This window comes from Clupea harengus, chromosome 4, assembly GCF_900700415.2.
Source record: "Clupea harengus chromosome 4, Ch_v2.0.2, whole genome shotgun sequence".
Taxonomy (NCBI): domain Eukaryota; kingdom Metazoa; phylum Chordata; class Actinopteri; order Clupeiformes; family Clupeidae; genus Clupea; species Clupea harengus.
Genome location: NC_045155.1, coordinates 19,878,366 through 19,905,175, shown reverse-complemented (window position 1 = coordinate 19,905,175; position 26,810 = coordinate 19,878,366). Strand labels below are relative to the sequence as shown.

The 26,810-nt window shown below is 47.9% G+C and overlaps 1 protein-coding gene across 10 annotated transcripts in view; it reads right to left on the bottom strand.

The window, feature by feature from the left end:
* The window catches only part of camta1a (calmodulin binding transcription activator 1a), a 368,250-nt gene that overhangs the window by 27,815 nt on the left and 313,625 nt on the right, over positions 1-26,810 (bottom strand). For 9 of the 10 annotated variants that reach the window (XM_031566626.2, XM_031566618.2, XM_031566619.2 and 6 more), the window contains 5 exons: positions 22,907-23,060; positions 16,336-16,476; positions 12,388-14,675; positions 11,718-11,844; positions 9,967-10,101 (listed from right to left, as the gene is read on the bottom strand). In XM_031566626.2, coding sequence (XP_031422486.1) covers positions 9,967-10,101; positions 11,718-11,844; positions 12,388-14,675; positions 16,336-16,476; positions 22,907-23,060 — 2,845 coding nt within the window. The remainder of the gene's footprint in view (positions 1-9,966; positions 10,102-11,717; positions 11,845-12,387; positions 14,676-16,335; positions 16,477-22,906; positions 23,061-26,810) is intronic. The other variant, XM_031566625.2, reaches the window with a different exon arrangement.

The window sequence follows — 26,810 nt, the reverse complement described above, 5'->3', positions numbered from 1 at the left end:
AGGTAATGTTTATTACAGCGGGCAATTGCTCCTGTGGGTCAACAGCACCGAGGCAGTCAGCATTGATTGTGGCTCACTGCTCCTTCTCTGCCTGGGCCAAGTATCAACTCAAGCGAAGGCTGTCCGTGGACAATGAAGTCTTTCTTAGTGCCCTATCCAATTTAACATGACCCCATCGTTTAGAGAGCCAATAAACTATAGTCTGTTCAACAGCTCGAAAAATAATCTATGTTGCAAGTTGATTTCTGGTGTGTTTTACATCAGTTCAGCACCCATACAGATGCACAGACAGTGAACTACATTTAGATACAGTAAGGGAGACTTTCCCCCATATTACAGTCTGCTTTAGCATGGCATTTCTGGCAGCACAGCAAGACGCCCAACAAGCCATTCTGGTTCCACAACAGGGACAATTAAAGAGAACTGAGTCTAGACTTCCAGACCGCCTGAAGCTAGGGCTGCACACACACACTGCAAATATCAACAGTCCTACGCTGCACATTTCAGGTGCTCAGAGCAGGCCAGTGCTAACGGAGTTTAACTGCTGGAGGTCTCCCTGATAAAGAGGAATGTGGAGCACGTACGACTTTGGATGGGATCCATTAGAATGGTTATGAATAGCAAACGCACATGTTGAAGTGTTTATATGAACATGCAGAAATACACACACACACACACACACACACACACACACACACACACAGACACACACACATACACACAGCACATGCATAAATAAACAGATGGACACACACTTACATATCTTCATACATACCCGCCTGCACACATGCACCCATTTACACACACACACACACACACACACACACACACACACACACGGGTACAAACAAATACAGATGTTTAAACACATACACAGCCACACACACAAACACACACTCTTTCACATCTCCCACTTCCAAGCAGCTAATGCTATGTGAGTACTGCAGGCAAGGTCACCTGCGAGGGAGCCAGGTTAGCATGCATCTGACCTCCCTGCCAGCCCTCTAACCAGCTCTGCAGGGAGAAGGCATTTCCATTTCTGAATCGTGACTTGGGAGGCATATCGGACTCAAGGCTCACCTGTGCATGCCTGTGGCTCCCGAGACGGAGACAGAGAGGAGAGGAGAGGATGGTAGAGGAGAGGAGAGGAAGGGGCCATGTGCAGAGCCAGGTTTCTCTACTCACCAGCTGAGAGAACTGCTAACGACTAGCGTCACACCTCCCTCCTGATATCTGCTTATTAGCTGCTGTCTGGTGGCATCTGCTGTCACGGAGCCCATCTCCCAAGTACTGAGCAGACAGGAGCGCACACAGCTGCCCAGGGAAGGAGCATGGCTTATGTGTTAAGTGTCTGCTGCCAGACAAATGAATGAGCTTTGTGGGGGAGGAAAACACAGTGTGCAGATACTTGTTATTTGTCCTGTTTTACTATTACATGTGGCCAGTGCCTGAGTCCAACTGGAGCTGGATGTGCTCAACCTGTGTTGTTTTTCTATGGGTTCAGCCCTAAACTATATCTTTGAAGGAGGGAAGTTCATGCAGGCAGACAGGAAGATGTCATACGTTTATGTAGGAACAGATCTCATCACTGAGCAATGTTAAGCAGACGTGAGAGGGTCAATGACTGCTTATAAACATTGTGTTCATAAACAAAAACAATTCTACAATTTCAACTGAATTTCTACATGAAGAATTCAAGTGACAACTCCACAAAGAGACAACCAGCCACTTCACACCCAATGCATTTTTGAAATAGCATCTTTGCATGCATCCTGAACTCCCCTCGATGTAAACTCCCGTCGCTGTTAAGTCTCTTCTGGCTTCTGGCTGGCTGCCCCTGCTCCAATTTGGGGCTCCGCACATAAACCAGGCTCCGCAAAAAAAAAAAAAAAAAAACTCAAATTAAATCAGGGCCCGGCCTCTCCTCGGCAAATCCTCCTCTAATACCCGCTCACGCAGCAACGCCCTGGTTCTGTCACCTATTTTACATCTCCAACCAGTGTTGTTTACATACATCCACACAGACTGCTTCCAAAGGGCACTTTTGGGCCCCCCCGCTGTCAGTTCCCATTCCCCAGCTCTTCTGACATCTCCCCCCCCCCCCACCCAGTCATTGGGCGCCTTGCGTCGGGGGCTGCTGCCTTATCATGCTCTTTAGGGCTGATGAGCTCCGAGGACCGAAGGCCCAGCCTCGTCTCCATCCATTTCTCCACGTCTCTGCCAATCTAGGGTCCCCTAGCTCTCTCGCTGGATTTAACACACACTGACCTCCCGTCAGAGGCCTAGCTACAGCGGAAGCTCCATGGAAGTTTGATTGTTTTTTAGGGTTTCTGGGGCACTGCGTGGAGCTGTAGCGCCGTGGCATCTGCATCAGGGCAGCTTCTGAACTAAGCTATGCATTTGACTCAGAATGGGCTTCTGTCCATACATAACAAGGAGACTAAACTGTTCTCTTGGTTACCTTTCAGCTTCAGAGCCCAACAATAATAAAAGAACAGAGGTTATGAGTCATGCACACTGGCCTTTGAATAAAAAAGATACGACACTTTCAGTCTGACTTATTCTGGTTTGCTACAGAATTCTAACATATGGCTCATGGTTAATTAATTTATAAATGCTGACAAGCCACATGATCAGTTACATCACTTCCTGGTGCTTGACTCCTCAGCAGACAATAGAGTTGTGCTGCCACCACACAAGTTTGAACAGTGTAAGGCACTAGTCTGGTGCTATGGACTATACAGCTACACCGCCAGCACAGCAGGGGAGAGCATTTAAAAGGTATATTTGTGGGCTTTAATCACTTTGCGTGGCCTAGCAGGTTAAGCTGAAGAAAGTCAAAGCCCACAAACTGTGCCATTATGTGTCTGGGCTTGAGAGAGCTCCGTCTAGTTTCCCACAGGAGCCTGGGTGGCATGCAGAGAGCATGTAACAGGGCCACACGCCTCTAGTCCTGCACAGCCTGACCTTCGGTCCACCTCCCCCTTCAGAGTGACCTTGCACTGGTCTTTAGCAGACCAAAGTGCACAGTGTAAAAAAGTATAGAGCAAAAAAAACAATGTGTCCTGTATTTAATTCATGATTAAATCTCTTGGCAAAACCTAAAAGATTGTACACCAGAAGTTTCTGACAACAAAGTACACTTGACAAGAAAATCCCTTTGTCAGCACAGGTCAAGGGCAATATAAAGAAACCTATCAACAGGTTGCTGGATACACCGATATTTGAAATAAGGCAATGTCTTTACAAGATAAATTTACTCAAAACAAACATTTTTTTTACTTCTAGGTCAGTAACCAAGTCTCTCAGGCCCTGGCTTGTCGGCATGCAACAACACAGTCAGCGATCGTCGCGTCGTGTCACATGGTCCTGAAAACTAAAGAACGACTGATTGAAATGAGCTCAGATTAATCATAGATTTCCTCTCCACAAAAAAATATTCTCTGCAGAGATCAACTACCTCAAAAGCTGTGACATAGCAGAGGTGTGCAAAGCCCATGTAGTTGTGTAACCTCTGCCAAGACAATCACGTTGTCTGCGCGAGGGGACAAAGCTTGTAGCTTGGCGTCAATCCAGAGTTTGTATTAATTCTGTTATTCCAGTTAAGGTGAATTCCCACAGAGAGATCGGTTTAGACAGAAAACAACGTACTTAATCTCCAACGATTGGGAGAGCATCATTATTCATGGAAATCAGTGGAAAGGCTTTGGTTTGTGAGCGTTATCTTTACTATTATCAGTATCCTAGATACAAAACTTGACAATGTCACACTTCTCATACTGGGGCAGTTTATGGAATTACATTTATATTCCACAAGGATCTCTTAATAACTGTTGATAACTGTGGGACCACTTTTTCTGTTTTACAGATAAAAAATATTTTCAGCAATAAAGCCTCAGCCAAGGCACGTGGATGCAGTTTAATTTCGGTGGTAAACATTATTTTAATGTGTTTAACAACTTTGCTTTTATAAGGCGCTTGCTTCGGGGTTCCGTGTGTTTACGTGTATCACATTGACACTGTTAAAAGAACTTGATACAGCCCAAATGTGCCATAATTACAGTGCGTTGGACACTGCATGGCTTAAATACAAGGAAAAAAGCTGTAGCGGCAGCTCCACCGTGCACAATACAAGTGGCTTTGGTTGTAAACTAAATGCACGTTTCTCTAAAACCGTTGAACTATAAAACAGAAAAGTAAAACCAAAATAAAAGTATAACACCACGAGATATTTCACAACAAGTAGGCTACGCCGTGGACCACTGATTGAACTGCACAGAGAACTTAGTCCTCCACTGTAAATTGATGCAAATGAGATCCCAGGTCTGTAGTAGCCGTGTACGCAACTTCCCCAGTCAGTCACCGGCAGATAACACACACATGCACACTGATAATATTTGTTTAAACATATCCAACCTTCTAGTTCATTGTCCATGAGTAGACTCCCCTTGCAAAGCAAACGGTCCCCTTATCTTTAGCAAAAGCAGATGTCATTCATCGGCATCCTGACCAATGTCCCAACTGCTGCATCTCACTCATGCAATTTCTCCACACTATCGTAGCGCTAAATGACGTGGTGAACGCAATAATGAATCCGCGGAGAGCTACAAGCTAAACTGCGGGCACAACAATGGTACAAAAGTGCAGAAGCGACGTGCAGGAGAAGACAGAAATATTAAGCCCGCTCACTTGTACTCCCGTGGCTCACTCCCCTCCACTTCTCTCTATCCCCCTCCCCCTCCACCACTCTGCCCCCCGCTAGCCTGCAGTAAAAGGAAAAAATCCCGCCACGAGTAGACGGCGGTGCGCACGTGCCGCAGGTAAACAGACGCCCTAGTTTTTCCACCAGCCATCGCGCCTTTAAAAGCTTGCGCCCCTTGGCGCTCTCATTACTATTAACAATTTGCTGTTAAGTGTTTTTGATATTCTAATCGTCGATCCCATGGAGCAGAGGTGGGTAAATTCATTTAATTTCAACTTGAGCTCTTCTGTCGTCGTGCAAATGCATTTCAGTTAATAAAATAAATGTCTGTGCGGTGGAGAAAACGACACGTTGATGCGTAAATGCACCAAAACATCGTTTTCCCCGGTCAACATCAATGTCGAGACGCTTGCTTTGTCAACATGACTAGGCTACTCGTTACAGTGTTTATCAAACACACCCACTGCACTGTGACACCGCATGCAGAACTCCAGTTGTTCTAATTTGTAGGTTTGAAATTACGATTTCACAACATAGCGTGATATTCATATTGGACTTTAATGCTCCACGCAATCGTTTACGTCTAAGTAATCTACAGTGTTTTACGTGGAGCCTCAGTAATATGTACTGCCTGTGTGGACAATGAATCAAACCACGGTTACATCGCGAGGCAACTCTGTTACCTCTGCCATTTTTTTTGTCCTGCCCGTGGCTCCCTACCTGCAGTGCTGCAGAGAAAAAAAAGCGCCCCCTCCCCCATTCTGCATTATGACAAATCAAGCCGGGCAGCTGTGCCATTAGCACATCATAGCATACTCCCGGGCAAGAAGACGGTTAGCTGAGGAATATGCTCTCGAAAGAGAGGTATAAGTGGACCGCAACTAGTAGCCTGTTTAGAGGAAACCATCCTCACGTCGCAGTATTCGTTCAGCGTTATGCTTTTTATGTATCCACGATGATAAAGCGCAGTGGAGTAATTTGGAATGACCCACGGACAGCGCATTATTTGAACAAAGCAACACTTCAATAATAATGATAAATTACCACCAGTCACGGTCAATATCATTTTTCTTTTGTCAGGGAGTTAGTTCCAAAGATGTGAAGGATCGTTCATAGATCCGTCAGTTATACATCACAGGAAAAAGGAAAATCACCACTGTTTTCTTGTAAGTGTCACCTACAATGTAACTGTTCAAGGATAAAGTTACATATTGTTAGTTCATGCATGATACTGTCTATTCATTGATGCTTACAAGTTTTTGCATTAGTCTACCATGAGTCTACCTTTATAATTGCTGTGTCTATTCTAGGTGACCACTCAGTGGCAAATAAATGTTAACCGTGTTAAACACACACAACACAGTGCACAATGCCTAGACTAAATGTTGTTTCACAATTCCCATTACTATTAATTCATTTAGCTTTCTGGTTCAGGACCTTTCATAAACAGACTGAACTAGACATGAACTTCTTTTCTTGTTCCAAGTGCTCCTACTCAATGGTCTGCTGATTTTCAACAGAGTAAGACTACAACAGCTGAAACAGCAGGAACCAACACCAAACAGGAAACAAATGCAGCCAAATGTGAGATTTCTGATAATAGTCATGCAAGAAGGCTATAACTTGAATAAATCAACCTGTGTTGATAAACAAAATGCAACACAATGCAAGACCAGCAGCAAAGAGAAGGACAACGGCATAGCCTTCAAGTAGTGTCCGATTTCACCCTGAAAATGAAAATAAGAGAACCTAGAGGGTGGCCATATCAATCCACTCCAAACGCTCTGCAGTGGCCCCCCTGATAGGAGACTCGGCCGAAAGGCTTTATCAGAAGGCTGTGCATCAGGAAGTCAACATCCAAGAGTGTTTGTCCTTAGGCTCTAGAGTTACTTGAGTATGTAAATACATGTCTAAGTGTTTGTTTTTAAGTGTGTGTGTAGGGGAGGGTTACATAAGTGCTTCTGTACACATGTGTGGTGTATGCGCTTGTTTACATTCAAGTGTATTCACAGGCCTTTTTTGCGTGAATCTGAGTGTGTGTGTGTGTGTGTGCATGGACCGCAGAACACATTTCAAACTGGTCAGGCCAATCAGCACCCGACCCCCGCTCTCTCCGTAAAATCTGTTGTCTTCCATTACAAAAGGAAGCAGTGTAGGACATGTGTGGCTACCCATGGATTCAAATGTTTGATGTTCAAAAGTAGATAGGGCCTGGACCCCACTGGCCCTACCGGCTCTACAGTCCATATATATGTGTGTGTGTTTATGTGTGTGTGCGTGCACGCATTTGTGTGAATGTGTGTGTGTGTGTGTGAATATGTGTGTGCGTGCACGCATTTGTGTGAGTGAGTGTGTGTGTGTGTGTGAATATGTGTGTGCGTGCACGCATTTGTGTGAATGTGTGTGTGTGTGTGTGTGTGTGCACATGTGTGTGAATGTGTACACGTGCATGTGTGTGTGTGTGCGCGTGCATGTGATTTGTGTGTGTGTGTGTGAATGGAGCAGCTGAAGTAGTGGTGCTGTATGAATGGCAGAGGAAGCCACGTCGTCACCACACACACACACACACACTTTTCCTCCCTCCCCCTCCTCTGCCTCCAGGGCTGTCTGCATTGCAGCTGTCCCTTCGCCGAGCGCCTCAGCCATGCCCTAGTTTATCCTGTCAATGCACACTGCACCAACAAACGCTCCCCACCTCCACAGACAAACACCATCAAGAAGAGCAGTGCACTCCTCTCCTCTCCTCTACCAATCCTCTCCTCCTCCACTTCTCTCTCAGCTGACTGATGCTCACACCATCCAGCCATGAAAACACAAACATTTGTTCTGCTTCGCACTTTTCCCCCTCCCTACACACACACACACAAACACAGTCATTCTCTCATTGCAGTAGTAACATGTTACCAATGAGTATCCATGTGTCTCCTCTTGTCCTCCCTGTGATGGAGTGCCTGGGCCCTCGACCCCTGTTCACTCCTAATGTAAGTTTGCATGTTGACTCCCCGTAGTAATGCATCTCTCTTACTGTCTCTCTCACTGAGCGATGATCTGTCCACTTCCTGCGGGCAGCCACTGAAGAACCCACCATTGCTCTCCAGTGTGTCACTCCCCCTGCTCTATCCCCACTCTTCCACTACACTGCTCTTTGAAACTTCGGGACCTTTCAATCTGGGCAAATGTAATGTCATTGGGAAGGATTCCTGCAGAGATACACCTGTGTTTACCCCAGTAACTATAAAGAAAGTGTAGAAAAATACTGTTTATACAGTCAGTATTTGACCGGCCTCTTCTTCCCGTCTCTAATGTAGCACCCCATTACGTGCCTGTAGTCGACTGGCCTACTGTGTGGTGCTGGAGTGGGCACTCAGAGGAGAGCGTCTCCCTTCCATAATTGATTACAGGCACTGAATTGGGTGCTATGTAGGATTTCAATATACAGCTGTTTTGCGGTTGCCGGTTTTAGCGTTCTAACCTCAGAACTGGACCTATGAATAATTTGGACCCTAAAAATAGGGTCCAGGTTGAAAGATCTTGAAGTTTCCCTTTAATGCCTCATCAGCTGATCAATGCAGGCAGGCAGACTATAGCCCCCATGGCTGGATGTAAGGTTAGCGTGTAGTGTGTCATCACACTGTCCATGTGATGTGGCGTAGGTTTTTTTTTCTCCATGTTTGATGTGCGGTGACACCGGAGCCTCTGTTCTGCCGGGATGTCCAGCAGTGGAACATGCGTGGTGGCTTGTGTTCGATCTAGGCTGGGGCTTTGCCACTGTAAATCCCTGCCGTGATGGGATGATCTAGGAATAAGCTGTTGGGCTATGTGAGGTTAATACAGACGGATGACACCACAGTGAGCAATGCTGCTGGTACCTTCAGTGGCTGTGAGCGAAACAAGACACTATATCCCACATGAAGGGTGGGAGATGAGACATAGACAGATGCCAGACACTTAGATGGATTAAAATTGCAATCACATTTGTCAGTTAAAAAAAAAAAGAATATAATCCAGGAGCAATTCATATGAGAACAGCTGATAGGCAGTTAACAAATAGTCTGAGAACTTAAACCATCACAGAACATATGTAAAGCAATCATCTCCAAGATGTGAAAGCCCTGCTGACAAACCTGTGAGAAAACAATGTTTGTACTTCATTGTGTAAGAGCATATATAACGTGTGTAGGTACATTTAACACATTCCAGCATGCCATATTACCAAAACTGACAGTCCTCTTTGCAGATGGTGAGGGCTATTTAATCTGGTTCTTTTAAATAATCGTATGTGTTCTTGGTATGTAATCCATAACTACGTCACTATAGTCCCCCCTTTACATTCTCTCTGTTTGCCTCACTGGACACATAATGCACATGGCTTATGTGGCAAATGCAAAATAGTTTTGGCAGTTATGTTCAGAACAGTGGTCTCAACCTAAAAAAGATACTGAAAAATCGTAGGAACAGTACATGGCAATGACAAACCATATGTCTGTTCAGAGTTAACAGACACTGAGAGATGAGCATATGAAATAAGTGCACTCTGACTGCAGGTGTCCACTGCAGGTCCTATGAGAAGCTTATGTAAAGATCCACACTGGAGGTCAGCAGGCACGGAAGTGAAGCTCGCTCTGCAGCCACCGTCCCTGAACCTTTCCCTCAGACAACATCAAACAACAAACCCCAATCCATCCTCTTATGACCCTTTGCAGCCACCGTCCCTGAGCATCTCCTGACCACATCAAATGGTCAAAGAAACAAAGAATCCCAATCTATCCTCAGACGGTCTCTTTCTAACCTCAGATTAAAGCAGACGAGTTGCAGGGGGGAAAAGCAAAAACACTTCAAAGCTGCCCCTAAGATGTTGCTCTCAAATCCCTCCATCTATTTAACTAGCTTGCTATTAACAAACTCTCTGATGCTGACCCTGCCCATCAAAACCCTTTCAACCCTGATCAATTGGTCTAGCACTTAACATTAGATCTGTCATAGTCCAACTTTTGCCCTCTGTGAAAAGTCCTGAGATTTGAATCCAACATTATGTTTAATTTCCTTGGCAATGCTGCAATAGGCTTATTACAGTAACACCAGAGTGAACTGAAATATTAAACTCTCTTGCCCTCTAGTGGTTATTTTATGTTGCACATCCAGAGAATGAGACGGGAGAGAAAGCAAGAGGAAGATTGATTGACAAATAGATAGATAGATAGAGAAAGAGGGGAAAAGGAGACACCAAAACAGCGGAGAGAGAGAGAAACCAGCAGAAGTCCTACCGTCCAGAGAGAGCCAGTCGTGCTGAGAGGAGGGCAGTGAGGGCAGGGCCCGGGCCTTGTACTCGAACACCACGGAGTTGGAGATGATCTGGGTACTGGCAGCCACCTGCAGGGTCACCAGGCCGGTGTCGTGTGCTGTGCAGGGGGACAGAGGGGAACAGAGTTAGGGCCTGCAGGGGGAACATGTGTCCATGGAAGACCTCCAGCAATGATACAGCTGCTCAGAGGAGCTGGCAGCACAGGTGAGAGTCTCGACGCATCAGATATGGAGCGAAATGCGAAACTTCAATAAAATCATCATTTTTGGGGGTGGAATTTCTTTTTCCTTTCAAATGTTTGAGTTGTGACTGACCTGCTTGACTTTTTTGAGTAAATAGAAAATGAAACTTTATGCAATGTGTCAAGGGCATTTCATTTCATCATACACAACTATGCTATGCTTATACAATTGTTAAATACCTCTATTTGTATTGCAACATATTGAATATCAAAATAGTGTAACTAATACCTAAATAAGTCTTGTCATTTAATGAATGCATCTTAGCCTGCATTAGTATGCTTCACAATCAACAAATACCATGTATGGCCATTGCCCTACCCTGAAGAAATGACAATTCATAGCACAACACAATCTGCATACAGTATTCAATTATTCATTCAAACTGGTTCCTGTTTGATTTTATAATATAATTTTCAAAATTATTTCCTATCATCCTTAGATCTCTTAATTAAGCCATGATTAACTCAAATTATTATTTTGTTAACTGGAAATTGTTATCATTATAACTCAACGACTAACAAGCTATTGCATTAGTTCATGATTTGCACAATATTATAGGCTCATTATTAGATTTGTTGCATTATTTGATTTTGTAAGACACCATTCACTATTATTATCAGATGTTATTAGATAAGGGGGAGCTCAACTTCATACCTACTATTTAGTTTGGTAAACTCTATTTAAGGAGGCAAACACAGCCCTACAATAGCGCTTGGATGCACTGATATTAGTAAGAGTGATCATTTGAGTGATAGTACTGACATGTTATAGGAACTACGACTGAAATGTGTGAGATGACAGAGTGAGTATGCATGTATGACTGTAAGCATGAGTGTGACATAGATTTGTGAATGTGAATTTGCATATGTATTGACTGAGTATATAAGTAGAATGCCTGTCAGTAAAATTGTGAAAAAGACTGTAAAGTAGAATGTGAATATGTGTTTAATCACTGAGTGTTTGAAGCTATATCACCATAGGTATAAGTGTGTGTGTGATTGTGAGTTTAATATCAAGACTGTAAGCAGAAAATAACAATAGACAGATGGGTAGAATGCAAGGAGTAGTGTATACTAGAGTATGACAGTAACCATGACTGAGAGGAGTAGTGTATACTAGAGTATGACAGTAACCATGACTGAGAGGAGTAGTGTATACTAGAGTATGACAGTAACCATGACTGAGAGGAGTAGTGTATACTAGAGTATGACAGTAACCATGACTGAGAGGAGTATGATTGTGTGAAAGACTGAATATAGTTAGATAGATATATAGATAAATAGATTGATACATAAATAAATAGATAGATAGATAAATAGATAGACAGATACATAGATAAATAGATAGATAGATAGAAAGATAAATAGACAGATACAGAGATTGTCAGATAAATAGATAGATACATAAAAAGACAGATAAATAGATGTATCCATAGATAGATTGACTGGTATGAGTGAGACAGGTCCCTCACCAGGGCAGTAGCAGCGCAGAACCCCAGGCTGGATGAGGGAGGCCGGCACAGAGATCTGGTCAAACAGGCAGCTGTAGTTACTACTGGCCTCCTGCCATGGGCCTGTGATGAGCACCTTCACCCCTCCCTGAAGAACAAATACTCATGAGCATCAGTGTGTACACACACACACACACACGCACACACACACTCATTTCTGAGTGCATCTCTTCAATCAAACACACGCAGGTGGCTTGTCCATGACAAATAAACTCCCACTTAAACTTCTTATAAACACTCATGTTTGAGTGTACTTTCTCAATCAAGGATGCTTATGGTTTGGTTGTAACCTCTTCTGATAAACACTCACACAGGCTCAAGGACTATTTTCAGTCCTTTTCAATGTTTTACAGATTGCACTGCTGCCACCCTGTGGTGGTAAATATGAACTGCACAAACATTTTCTTTTCCTTCTGGCAAACATGGGCTGTGCTGCCCTCTGTTGGTGGTAAATTGAAACGACCGCAAGGCTGACAACTGAGATCATGCGTTCAGTACATCATATAGGCAATGTGGAGCTATATATACAGACACAGACTATCCTTAGAGTTCAACATTAAAAAAAACATCAACTGTGGCAATAAATCCATTGGTTAGTCATGAAAATTATTATTATTGTGAAGAGATTTACCTCTGGATAAGACCACTCAGGGGAGTAGTCTGTGACCATAAAGAGCCTGCCTGTGGCCTGTAGTATCCCCAGGGCCCCTTGAGCCACAGCAGCAGATACCACTTCAGCCACCTGCATGTAGGCCAGCGAGCCTGTCTCCCCAGATGCCCCTCCAGCTCCTCCACCTCCCAGAGACTGTGGGCTGCAGCAGGGCTGGAGACAGAGCTCCGAAGGGCTGTAGCTGGTGCCCCGGTTACCCCCATCCTCTTGGCCCTGAGCCTGGCCCCCACCTGAGGGTGCCTGCCCGTCCGACCCGGGTGGGCCCACCAGCTGGTGGGTGTAGAGGGCGCCTCCTGGCCCCACTGCGGTGGCTCCTCCATCCACAGAGATGAAGTCGTTGATGAGGTCGGAGAACTGGTTCCCGAAGGAGATGTCGAAGTGGTCCAGGCTGATCTCCATGCTCCCAGAGGTGCCTCCACCTGCCCCTGCTCCACTGAGGCCCTGGTGGGCAGCAACTGTGTTGTAGAGCCCCTGGACCAGGCCTGCTCCCTGGAGGAGAGGCTGCAGCTGCTGCTGCTGCTGCTGCTGGGAAGAGTTGCCGTTTGCGTTGCCAGCGTTGCCATTCCTCAAACCCTCCACCCCTCCCCCTCCACCCTCCGCATTCTGCTGCATGTAGTGCTCTGTTGCACCTCCACCCTCTCCATTGCCCCCTCCTCCACAGGCCTGAAGGTGATCCCCAGCCTTGAGTAGGCCATCTCCCCCATTCTCAGAAGCCCTGGCCTGGCCAGAGTTCACGCCGCCTTGCTGATCAAGGCCCACCACCTCCTCGTGCTCCGGCCCCAGTACTGGGAAGCCTCCCTGGTACTGCAGCAGCTGGAGGGAGCCGGCTTGGCCTGGGCCTTCAGTAGGAGAGACCCCGTTGCAGTTGGCTCTGTGCTGACTCTGGTGGGGATGGTGGTGGTGGAGGTGGCCATTGCTGCCAGGGGAGTCGGTCTTCACCACCTGCAGGCCCATGTAGGAGCCATCATGGGAGTTGTGCTCCATCAAATGGCTTTTCTGCCCCGAGTTGGATCTACCCTGTTGGGCTTGGCTGGTCTGGGGCGCCTCCTGCAGGAAGAAGCTGGGTGAGCGGCTCTGGTGGGCCATGTGGTGGCTGGACATGGCCTGGACGTAGCCCACAGACGTGGCCACGGAGGAGGAGAAATCCTGCTTGGTGTCGATGGCACTGAAATCCATCTGCTCCAGCGTGGTGCTGGGACTCAGGCCTCCGCCAGAGGGCATCAGAGAGCCGGCAGGGGTGAGAGTGAGGGAGCCTTGGGCCGAGTTGCCCGAAGAGCAAGACACATTACCGCCACAGCTCCCCACCACCCCTACCTGGTAGCCGCTCTCTTTGGCCAGCTGCTGCTCAAAGGAGGTGTCCTCCATCTTGATGTTCTTCACCAGCGCCGGGTTGAAGATGTAGCTGGAATCGGACATGGAGGGCGAATGCTGGAGGCTGCCGTTGGAGCTCCCGGCGCGGGAGGATGAGGAAGCGCTCCCGGACGAGCCCCCGTTTACCTTCATGGCGCTGCCGCCGTACGTCTGGCCCTGCTTGGGGTTGTTGAGGAAGCAGTCCGGGTCAAAGTTCATGGCGGTCTCGGAGATCTTGATGTTGGCCGAATCGAGGCTGCTGGAGAGCACCAGCTCATCACCACCTCCCGACATCATGGAGAGACCGTCTGAACCACCACCCGCTCCTCCGCTCCCGTCCGGCCCTGCTCCCCCCGGGAAGGCAAACTTGTGGCCGTCGGAGGCCACCCCCAGCACCATGCCGTGAGACGCGTCGGGCCCCATGATGTGGGCGTTGGGCCCGGTGGTGGGGGACATGCTGTAGACGGGATCGCCTGTCACCTCTGACATGAAAACACTCTGGGAGAGCCCCCCCATGACGGACGCCACGTGACCCATCCCAGCCACGACGGGGCTGTCGGCCATGTCCGGCTCGCTGTTCAGGCCGCTGCTGATGGACACCGGAGAGTTCTGCGTCGTGTCCGGAACCTCCACCTGGTTGGTGGACGACACCTCCGTGCTGTTCTGGTGCAGGAGCACCGGCTTGTGGACTTTGCCATTGCGCTTCTCGCGGGCGCCCCCTCCTGTGCCCCCTGCGGAGCTCTTGCCCGCGTGGCTGTGCTCGGTCTTGCCCTCGGACACGTCGCTGTTCTGGAGCTCCGAGTGGGCGCTGCTGTAGCCGCCCGAGCGCGCGTCCACTTTGGGCGAGATGATGCGGTGCTTGGCACTGTTGCACTTGTGGTGCACGCTGCTGCCTGCACCTGTTAGACCGATGAACAACACACACACACACACACACACACACACACACACATTCGACAGAGAGAGAGAGAGAGAGAGAGAGAGAGAGAGAGAGAGAGAGAGAGAGAGGAGGGGCAGAGAAGAGCACATGTCAAGAAAAAGAACAGTGCTTATATGGCCTTTAAAATTGCATTTGCCATGTACATTTACAGTCACGGTAGGAATACATGTAAGAAGAGGTACATGTGGTTTATCCTGATATAACAGTCACTAATATATATTTGTAAAGGTTGTTCTGATATAACAGTCACTAATATATATTTGTAAAGGTTGTCCTGATATAACAGTCACTATTATATATTTGTAAAGGTTGTCCTGATATAACAGTCACTCATATTATTTGTAAAGGTTGACCTGATATGTCAGTAATATATATTTGTAAAGGTTGACATTTTTTATTCTGTTTGTTTTGTTTGTCTTGCTGAAGAGTGGAGTATCTAATTTGATTTACCACTTCAGTTCTAACACAACATACAATCAAAAAGCAGCAGAAAATAAATGTTGTATCAATATTAAACCACTATGGCACAATCTGAAAGGGTATAGGGTCTAAAGACATGAAAAATGAAATACACAGAACTCCACTTTGAATTGTAAAAAAGATTTGTGTGATAGTATGATTGAACATATGTGGTTGGTATGGATTTTTGCCTGGGAGAAACTGTAAAATGCTTTGTTTGGAATTTGAGAGCAAAGTGTTTGCTGCACTCAATCATACCCAAGTCCAATAATCTTAACCTGGGGAGGAATACGTCAGCCGCCAAGCCATAATTACAGACAGAGGATACTGCTGCCCAAGATGCTTAAGTAACGGAGAACCAAGAAAAGCCACAACTGGTGGAATGCTGTATATGAAAGTTTTTTGTTGCAACTCAGCATTATTCTAATCTATTCACTCAAGGACACTTCGGGAATGGGAACTACATCGCTTGGAATGCTTATCCGGGTTGAACTAACCAGCAACACACACGCCACATGAACCTCAATTCATCATACCTCTAAAAATATTCTCTGCTGTACAAATTGCAGTTTTATTCACTCTAGCAGGTGTTAAATAATACTGTAATAATTAAGCAGTGTGCTGTATGTAGTATATTTTTTGTGTTAGCTTAGTTTAGTTTCTAGCGGTTATTTCTATTGTACATAGACAGAAACACTGGATGCAGAAGAGAAATGAGATGACATCATGGCTTCAATGATGATTATGCTAGTGAAAAAAGACTCAGTTGCCATGGCAAACGTGGCAAGCAAGCTTGCAAATAAACCCCGACTAGTAGTTGCCTTTATGTGACAGACGTTTGACTATATCTATTGAGCGGCTCTAATGGATTATTCTGGAACATGACAGAAGGCAAGGATCTGACAGTTCTAGAACATTCCTATACATTTCTGCTCTCTCTTTAGCCCTCTGGTTTTCCTCACCTCCTTTCCCTCTCACATCTTTCTCTCTTTCTGGCTATACCTCCATTTCTCTTCCCTTTGTTTCTTATGCATGCATTTATTCTGTATCTGCCTCCCTTTTCCAACCCCCCATATTATCCTCTGTCTTTCTCTCTCTCTCTCTCCTTCTCTCTCTGTCTCTCTCTCTCTCCTGGCCTCCGGTCTGCCTCTAGCCCTTACCCAGGGTTCCTGTACAGAGGCAGTTGTGGGTCCGGGGCGTTGGCTTGGTCTGGTGGCTGTCCAGTATCTGCTGCACCAGCTGTTCCACTGAGAAGCCTGAGCTGCTGCTCCCATTGCTGCAAGTCCACTTGATGCCATGAACTGCCGGAAGAGACACAGGAGACACAGACGTCAGACGTCAGCAGTGGCACAGCCAAGCCAGCCAAGCCAGCCCCCCCCCCCACCAAATAAAACCACACTGCTCGCCAACCCCAGGCTCCAAAGCCCCACCCTCCTACCTGACCTGTCTCTGCCTAATCTGTTACCATGGTTTTAGACAGACAGACGCTTTCTTCACTGTCAGTGGCCGCTTGCACTGGTTCCAGCTGCTCACATCTCCTCTCTCTCTGCTGGATTTGGTGGCAGCTTTGGAAGGGGGGAAAGGGGGGGGCACAGCCCACCTCCACACCCTTATACCACTGGCCCTACACCCCAAACAATATCAATGTCAAAGCAAACATGTTCACATATGCCAGCCCCCCACCCATGGCCCTGAAACAAAACGTATGGCCCTTTCAACATTAAAAACTGCCCCCTGCTGGACATACTGTAGAAGTGCCACTTCTGCAAAAGCACATGAGGTCAGATGTGAGTGCAGCTACACAGAGAGTGCAGAACAGCTGGACCTGACCTGAAGGCCATCACGTGACACCTCTTTAGTTCACACGTGTCAACTGTGAAGGTGACCTTGGCCTGAGAGCTGGGCTGAGATCACAGGGATGATACAAAAAAGAGACTGAAACTGCTGCTTGTCTTTTCTTTGGAACTAACTGTGAGAGTGAGGTGTGTGTGTGTGTGTGTGTATGAGTTTGTGTATATGTGTGTGAGTCTCTGTGTCTGTGTGTGTGGGTTTGTGTGTGTGTGTGTGTGTGTGTGTGTGAGTTTGGGTATACGTGTGTAAGTGTGTGTGTGTGCGTGTGAAATCGTCTATATGCGTGTGTGTGTGTGTGTGTGAGTTTGTGTGTATGCGTGTGAGGGTGTGTATCTGAAATGTGTGTGTGTGTGTGTGAGTGTGCATTTGTGTATATGTGTGTAGGTGTGTGTGTCTGTGTGCGTGTGTGTGTGTGAGTTTGTGTGTATGTGTGTGAGGGTGTGTGTCTGAAATGTGTGTGTGTGTGTCACGTCTCACTGTTAATACCCTATCCTGTTTCAGGTGCAGCTCTTCTCAAAGCTAATACCAAAGCTTATGGTATTACAGCAGCAGTCGTCACACAGCTGCTGCTGCTGATGCTGATGCTGCTGCTGAACGCCAATTTCTCCAAAGAATGTGAAAAATGAAAGAAAGAAACTATTCCAGGGAGCGGAGCATATTTAGAATATCAAACTAAATCAAGGCAGCTTTAATAGGGCCTCCACACGCCTCACTACCTCCTCTAGGAGAATGGGTGAGAGAAAGAGAGAGATGAAGAGGGGGAGAGAGAGAGATAAGAATAGGAGTGGGGCAGAGAGAGATGGAAACTGAAAAAAAGAGCAGAGAAACATACATATAGACAGAGAGAGAGCGAGAGAAAGACAGAGGGAGAGAGAGAGAGCGAGAGAAAGACAGAAAGAGAGAGAGAGAGAGAGAAGCCACAGAAAGGGGAAAGAAAGGAATGAGACTCCGAGAGGGATGGCGTGAAAGTGAGAGTGACAGACAGCGTTTGAGACAGACAGTGTTTGAGACAGACAGCGTTTAAGACAGACAGACAGCGTTTGAGACAGACAGACAGCGTTTGAGACAGCGGCAGACGAAGAGACAAAGTGAGACGGCTTAAACTTTCTCCCCATTTGCAGACAGACACACAATAGGCCCTCACAACAGTTGTCACACACTCAGTGGGGTGTGGGGGGGGGGGGGACGACACTCCAGCAGCTCACAGCAGCCTCTGCTTGGCTGCATACGCACACACACACGCAAACACAGACACACACCCACAAACACACACAGACACACACAAATGTTCACACAATATGTCAATGCACATTGGGATGTCTCAGCCATGATCTTGCAAAACAAATCAATCGCAGACAGGTGTGTGTACCTGTATCTGTGTGAGTGTCCGTATATGTTTGTTGTATGTTTGTGTGTGTGTGTGAGTGTGTTTTAGGTATGCAACCGTGCATGTGAGTATGTCTGTCTGTATGAGGAAGTCCATCTATATCTGTACTTGTGTGTGTGTCAGGGTATGTATGCCTGTGTGAGACTGTCCATGTGATTGTGTCTGTGTAAGAGAGTGCATTTATAATTTTGATTTTGTGTGTGAGAACGTGTGGTTTTGTATTTGTGTGAGCATGAATATGTGTGTAAATATGAGAGCGTGTATATGTGTGTGTTTGTGTCTTGAGGGTGAGGGTGTGTGAATGGGTGAGTTTCTGTATGAGAGTGTCTGAGTTTGTGTGTGTTTGTTTTTTTCGTGTATGTGCCTGTGTGTGTTCCTTTGTGTCTTAGTTAGGCTGTGCATGCATGTTTATGTGTGTGTGTGTGTGTGTGTGTGTGTGTGTGTGTGTGAGTGTGCACGTTTGTTTAGGCTAAGCCGCTTAGGCTCTCTGTCTCAGGCCCCCCCGGTGAGTGGGCACTCTGTGGCACGGCTGGCAGGGGTCAGCGGCGGGCGGACGGGCGAGCTCCTCCGGCCAGCGTGACTCAGGGGGCCGAGACGGACCGACTCTGACGGCGCCAAACGCTTCCGCTCTCCTTGGCACTGAAGCGCATTACAGGCCCTTTATCGGGAAATCAAACACTCTCGCCCCACTTTCAGCTTGGCACCTTAAGACCTATTTTGTCAGACGCATTCACACACTCAAACACACACGCACGCACACACACTCCTGGGACTGTCCGGAGACGTTTCCAGAGGTGGATGGTGACGGATTGTCACTAGTCACTTCTCCATCCTGCTCCGTCAGTGTCAGCTCATGGATGTGCTGTGACAGTCATGCGATGAGAGATCGCCTGGCCGCCCCGAACCACCTTGTCCTCGTCCTCGTCCTCGTCCCCTTCTTCTTCCTCCTCCTCCTCCTCCTCCAAACCCACCAGCTCCTGCAGTATGACTCCCCTCCCGACCAGTCAAGCCTGTGGCTTTGAACCACAACAATCCTGCTATTACGTGACGGCAAAATCACATCAGATTTCTCTTGCACTGGTGGGCAGCAATGCATCCCCCCCCCATCCTCATAAACACCAATCACGACTCCTCTCTCTCACCCTCCCCCAGCCCCTCTCGTGACCTGCTGGCATGGCTGGAGCCCAGGCTCGTGGATCGCATTAGGCGGCGCTGAGTGAGTCAAGCTGCCCTAGCGTGACTGAGAGCGGCCTGCCGAGCCTCCGACCGACGGCCCCCACCGGCCCCCGAGTCTGCGTCCGCTGCTGCTCCGCTATACAGCCCCCGCACCACCCCCCAGGGGCCCCAAGGACAACACAAGGTCACACACCCGGAGCTCTGGAAGCGCCCTTTAATGCGTGAGGTTTTATTGTTCCAGAGTGAGAGAGGAAGAGAGAGGGGAGGGTGGAGGAGAGGAGAGGAGGGAGGAAGAGGGAGGAAGAGGGGGATGTGCTGATGAGGATGTTTAGGTGAGTCAGACTTGAAGATTTTAAGTGGGAAAAATAAGACTAGCGGCACTGAATGCTGAATAGATTTAGTTTAGTGCTTGTTTGTTTGTTTGTGTGGATTAGAGCGTCTAAAATGAGAAAGACAACACTCAGCAAAGCACAAATCAGAGAAGAGCACCAGAACAGACCATAATGTCCGTAAATATGAACCACGTCTCCGGTGTGATTTAATGCAGTGGTAATTCTAGGCATCAGCCTTTTTTCCCTCTAGCCGCGGGAGCCGAGAAGCCGAATTAGGCATATATGCAAACAGCAGACTGAATCATCCTGCCTAATCAGGAGAAGGGGATGAGAATGAGATGAGCGCGCTTATTCTAGCGCTTTCCATATGCTAACCCAGGCGGGGAGAAGGCAAGCGTAACTAGTGGAGACGGGTGGAGCGGAGAGATGCCCACGTCCTCTCCTCTCATCTCTCACGCTGGTACAGCTAAGAAAAAAAATCTGTCTCGGAGGAGCAGAGGAATCCTCTGCGCACTGGCTGAGAAATATGGCGTTGCGTGCCTTCTGCATTTCTCCTGCGTAATGCGTGCGCGCATCTCCTGATGAATGCGAGCTGTTTGTGTAAGACATAGGTCACTCAAGGGAACGTGTACAGTTTGTAGGGCCTGCTGTATAATTCATGAATAATGCATGAATAATATAGTGTACAATTTGTCTGCCTCCCGCTCAGCTCCCCTGACTCTTGGCACTCTGAGGGGGGGAGATGGTGTGCACTTCTGCACCATCACCACTAGGTGGTACTGTTGGGCTTTGGAGGATGCGGAATTAGCCTTTGGTCACTTTGGTTTAGTGGCTGGAGAGGGAGTGAGAGGGAAAGAGTGAGAAAGAGAGAGACAAAGAGAGAGAGAAAGAGAAAGAGAGAGAGAGAGAGAGAGAGAGAGAGAGAGAGAGAGAGAGAGAGAGAGCCAAGGGAGGTGGAGCAGATTCATATGGACTATGTAGCATGGCTGACTGGAAGACACCTCGCCCTCTCCCCCGTTGTCCTAACCATTTGCAAAGTTAATGACTTAATGCATTACTGCAAATGGTTTACATTTAGATTAGGCCGTAGGTGTAATGAATACGTTGGTTTGTGCTGGCGTCTGGATCCCAGGGAGTCCGTGAGAAGGGGAAACACTTAAGTGATTGCCACAAAAGCTCTTAGGGGGATCACAACAGATACACACACACACACCGGTGATTATGATAAGGGGCTGCGGTGAGTGGTGGAGGGGGTGTTGGTTGTGGTGTGTGTGTGTGTGTGTGTGTGTGTGTGTGTGTGTGTGTGTGTGTGAGTGTGTTGTGGGGGTGGGGGTTATGGGTGGCCAAAGCCTTCCTGCATGAGTGGAGCTACTCCAAACATGGAGCCGAAACTGCTGACGCCAAAGTAGTGACAGTCCCCTCCCTCCCTCCCCCCCCACCATGTCCTTCATCAGAAAGGCGTAAATCATCATGGGCCAGTTTTCCACTCATCGGTCGGCGTGTCCTTCGGACGTCTCCGCGCTCGTTGTGCGATGTGCGCCCGTGTTGCACTCCGTCTCCGCGCTCCGGTTCTGTGCTCCGGTTCTCCGGCTCCGGCCCTTTCGGGGGTTCTCTCCCAGGCCCTCATTAGGCCTGAAACTCTGACGTTACCTTGAGCTGCTTCTCCTTCACCTGGAGCCCACGCTCTGCTCTGCTCTGCTCTGCTCTGCTCCGCACCGTACCGCACCGCACCGCACCGCACCGGCAGAAAACAGAACCGCGGAGCGGAGCAGCCGGGCCTCCTGCTCCATCAGTGATGAGGCTCCGAGAGAGAGAGAGAGAGAGAGACAGAAAGAGATAAAGAGAGAGAGAGGGAGGGAGAGGGAGAGAGATAAAGAGAGCACAGAGAGAGAGAGGGAGAGGGAGGGAGATGGATACATGAAGGATTTCTGGTGAGTCAGACACACTGGCTCTTTCCCTCCCACACGATTCACGCAGTCAGTCAATCGATAGCCCACTCTCCCGCTTTACCGGAAAAAAGGCAGCCCGCGCCTCTCCGAGTAGGCAGGCCCATGTGGCGGAAGAATAGGAGGAAGAGGAGGACGAGGACGAAGACAGGCGCCTAACATCCCCACAGTGGCCAGATGTCTCCGTGCGGTGTCTCCAGCACCCCTGGACGGGGCAGCCCAGCTGCAGTCCCCTTGCCCGGCCACTGGCCCTCTGAGCAGTGAGGTATGGAGGCCCACTTAACAGGCCACAGACCAGTCCACTCGCCCTCTGAGCAGTGAGGTATGGAGGCCCACTTAACAGGCCACAGACCAGTCCAACCTCTCACTGCCACCACACTCCTTTTATGACTTCCATCTAAAGTGTTTCTTGTATAGAACCTAGAAATCCTCTCTGAAGAGGTCGCGACAGAGGCCAGTGTGGGCATAGTGGAACAGACAGAGCTATTCAGCTAAAGCTTCTTCAAGCATCTTACATCATACGCACTCTCTCTCAAATGTACCGCACGGCTCCGGCACTGGCTTTAAAATAGGCCATGAGAGAGCGTTGCGAAACAGACCTTTAGTCCGTGAGAAGAGTCTGCGAGAGTCGCTCAGGAGAACTGTGGTCAGAGTGCTGGGAGATGCCAGTGTTCAGCAGATCAGATCAGAACAGTAAGGCACAAACTCTGTGTTTGTGTGTATGTGTGTGTGTGTGTGTGTGTGCGTGTGTGAGTGTGTGTGCGTGTGTGTGCGTGTGAGTGTGTGTGTGTGAGTGTGTGTGTGTATGCGTGTGTCTATGCATGTGTGTGAGTGTGTGTGTATGCGTGTGTGTGTGCGTGTGTGTTTGTATGTGTGTGTGTGAGTGTGTGTGTGCGTGCGTGTGTGTGTGTGTGTGTGTGTGTGTGCGAGCGTGAGTGTGTGTGTGAGTGTGAGTGTGAGTGTGTGTGTGTGTGTATGCACATGTGTGTGTGTGTGTGTGTGTGTGGTGTGTGGTGAGGCACAAGCCTGGGTCACTCACACATAGGCTTGAGCTGGGCGATGAGCTCCTCCTTGGTCCACTTGGCCCACTCCTTCTTGTCTGTGTTGATGGAGCACAGGATGGGCCCGCAGGGCTTCCCACAGTCCTCAATGGCCGGAACATTCAGGTAGTGGACCAGAACGATGTCTGGGTTCTGCATCAGGGAGGGAAAGACAGACAGAGAGAAGGAGGGAGGGGGAGAGAGGGAGGGAGAGAGAGAGAGAGAGGTTTAACACTCCTTTATTAGACCACATGAGAAACACCCCGACTTTCTCACATGATTACACCAATAAAACACAACAATGTTAAAATGCCAATCAACACGGCTTACACCATCACACAGAGAAAGAGAAACAGAAAGAGAGAGACAGAGGGGGGGGGGGAGGAAGTGAAAGAGAGAAGGAAAGAGAGGAGAAATGGGGAGAGAAAAGGCAGGAGAGGAGTAAAAAGTGAGAAATAGACATAGACAGCATAAGGTGTGTGAAACAGCAGAGCCCGGTAGGCCCGTCTAGAGACAGGGGAGGGAGAGGAGCAGGGAGGGAGAGGAGCAGGGAGGGGGGACCAGCAGATGGGGTGTCAGCACCCACTCACACTATTGGCAGGGGTGGGAGGAGTGTGATAGACACTGTCTTACACACACACACACACACAGACACACACACTCCAAATATACAGACTGCAGGGAAACAAGCCCACATGAAGAAGCTAAACACAGCTGCTCCAATAAAGACTAAAATAAGGGACTTGCATTTTGCATCAAACACGCTGGCTCTCCTTCACACACACACACACACACACACACACACACACACACACACACACACACACACACACACACACACAAAGACAAATACACACACACACACAGTTCCCCACACACATAATTTCACACATAAAGTGAAGGAGGAAAGAGAGAGAGAGAGAGAGAGAGAGAGAGAGAAAAGGAAAGAAAACATCATCCATGTGCTAACCCATGAGGAACTATGTTAAATTCCCCTCCAGTAGCAGCCGTTTCCCTCCACAGACCTGGCTGTGTTTACTAAGTGAAAATGCAGCTATTTGCAAGCAGCCAGTGTTACACCAACACATTTTCTAATCATTTCTATTCTGACAGCTTATGAATAATAGGTGGTGTTTAAAAGCAAATTGTGCCAGTGCGAATAACATCAATTCTGTTCTATAATCATGAAGAATTTTGATTACAAGGTGCGGTTTAAAAAGTCACAGGAGTAACATTCCCAAACTGCTAGTTGAGATTATGTTCATTACACACTCTGGCAAACACACATGCAAATCTGAACGTGCGCATACACACGCACACACACACACACACACACACTCACACACCGACACCAACACACACACACTCACCAATATTGTGTTCAACCACCTCAGACGAGGAACACACATGTAACATCCTACACACACCCTCAAGCACATATGAAAGAATCAAATTGAGGAGCAGTGAGAGAGAGGGAGAGAGACAGAGAGAAGGAGCGGCAGAAAGAGAGAGAGCAGAGACTGAGAAAGGCCTTGATAGAGAAAAATGCAATGGCAACATCTGTCGGACGGCTGTTGGAGGCTTCATCAGTGTTAAGTGGTAAATAAATCAGTGTGCTGCTGGTGTGTGCAGCCTCCCAGCCAGCGCCATTAATCTGCCCTCCGGGCACCATGGCCATCCCTACCCCAGCCCCCTCCCTCACCCTCTCCACAGCAGTAACACTCACCATGGCCATCCCTACCCCAGCCCCCTCCCTCACCCTCTCCACAGCAGTAACACTCACCATGGCCATCCCTACCCCAGCCCCCTCCCTCACCCTCTCCACACCAGTAACACTCACCATGGCCATCCCTACCCCAGCCCCCTCCCTCACCCTCTCCACAGCAGTAACACTCACCATGGCCATCCCTACCCCAGCCCCCTATCTCACCCTCACCCTCACCCTCACCACACCAGTAACACTCAACACGGCCAGGCCTGTCTGACGCTCAACACAGAACCAATACACACACAAGGGGATGTAACACATCACACACACACACACACACACACACACACACACACACACACACACACACACAGAGAAAATACACACAAGGTACATCCACAGAGCACTCTCAGAAAAGTTGTCACTAACACATGCTCTCTGAAGGTATAACAGACACACACAGACACACAGAAGCTCATAGATACAAACAGTCTCTCTGTGCAGCCTGTACATAGATTGGCAGATAACTTACACACACACACACACACACACACACACACACACACACACACACACACCACTGAAATATATATGGACTCCACAGGGCCACAGAAGAAAGCAGATAGTCTCACTGACACAAGGTAAGGAACACTGTCTCTTTGAAAAAAAACAACTCAGACAGTCTGTGTGAAAAGACACACACACAACCATATAGAGTTCTGAGACACAGTCTCTCGGAGTCAAAACAAACTCACCTCAGTCGCACCTAGAAACTAAAAAACTAAAACCTAAAACCTATCTACCTCCAACCTTAGGTAATGGCCAGTCTGCTTATGAACACATGACTGGCATACTCAGAGTGTCTACAAATCAACAGCCATCAGTCCCCAGCCTGTCTAAAATGCACCACTGACACCCACTGTCAAAACTGACAATTTCAATTTCCACACTGGCTGTTTTAACAATGAAAACTGTTAGCAGGCAAAAGCTAAACCCCAAAAACCCGAGAGCGAGCCCAAGGTGACAGTGGCCGAGGAACACACTCCCTAACACGTTAACTAACACCCCCATGTCTTCAAAACCCCACTTGCATCCAGAAACACCTCTCTCACACACACACACACACACACACACACACACACACACACACACACACACACACACACACACACACACACACACACACACACACACACACACACACACACACACACACACACACACACACCATTGGTATTTATTAAATCTGCCCCCCTAGCTGTTTTGGCAGGGGGAAACTAATCTGTTTGGGGTTAGCGCGGGCATGCTAGGCCACGGCCACTCTGTTCCCTCCCCTCCCCTCCCCTCCCTCCACCAGCAGAGACGGAGGCCTTATCTCCCGCCTGTCAGACCAATGGGATGAACACAACTCATCAAAGAGTGTCTGGTTGCCTGGGCCACAGATGAGCGCGGGCCGATAATTAAGAGGAATAAGGAAGGCAGGCCTTCATATAACTTACAGAGGAGACTACACAGGGCGGGGGGGATAGAGCTCTCAGTCAGGGACAAATTGATGGCACACAGAAGCGACTGGAGGGAAGAGACGGTGTGTGTGTGTGTGTCTCTGTGTGTCTGTGTGTCTGTGTGTCTGTGTCTCTGTGTGTCTGTGTGTCTGTGTGTCTGTGTGTCTGTGTCCGTGTCCGTGTCTGTCTGTGTCTGTGTGTCTATGTGTGTGTGTGTCTATGTGTGTGTGTGTGTGTGTGTGTGTCCGTGTCCGTGTCTGTCTGTGTCTGTGTGTCTATGTGTGTGTGTGTCTATGTGTGTGTGTGTGTGTGTGTGTGTGTGTGTGTGTGTGTGTGTCTGCGTCTGTGTGTCTGTGTCTGTGTGTGTGTATGTGTGTCTGTGTGTGTGTCTGTGTCTGTCTGTGCACAGCCTGATTTCTGTCCACTCGCCTCCCATAGCATGTGGTGCTGACTTTTGTAAATTTTCATACACGCTGGGTGTCTAACTTATTCTCTTCTTTATTCTATTTTCTCATCATTATTGTCATTTTCTTCCAATAAAGCAATACAGTACATATAAAGTATATCAGAAATGTATAGGGATAATTTATCTTCACTTTACAAAAATGTATAGGAATAATCGATCTTCACTTCACAAAAGGCAGCAATTCCTACTTGAGGGTGGAATTCTGAGAAAAGGGTAGATCATTTGTT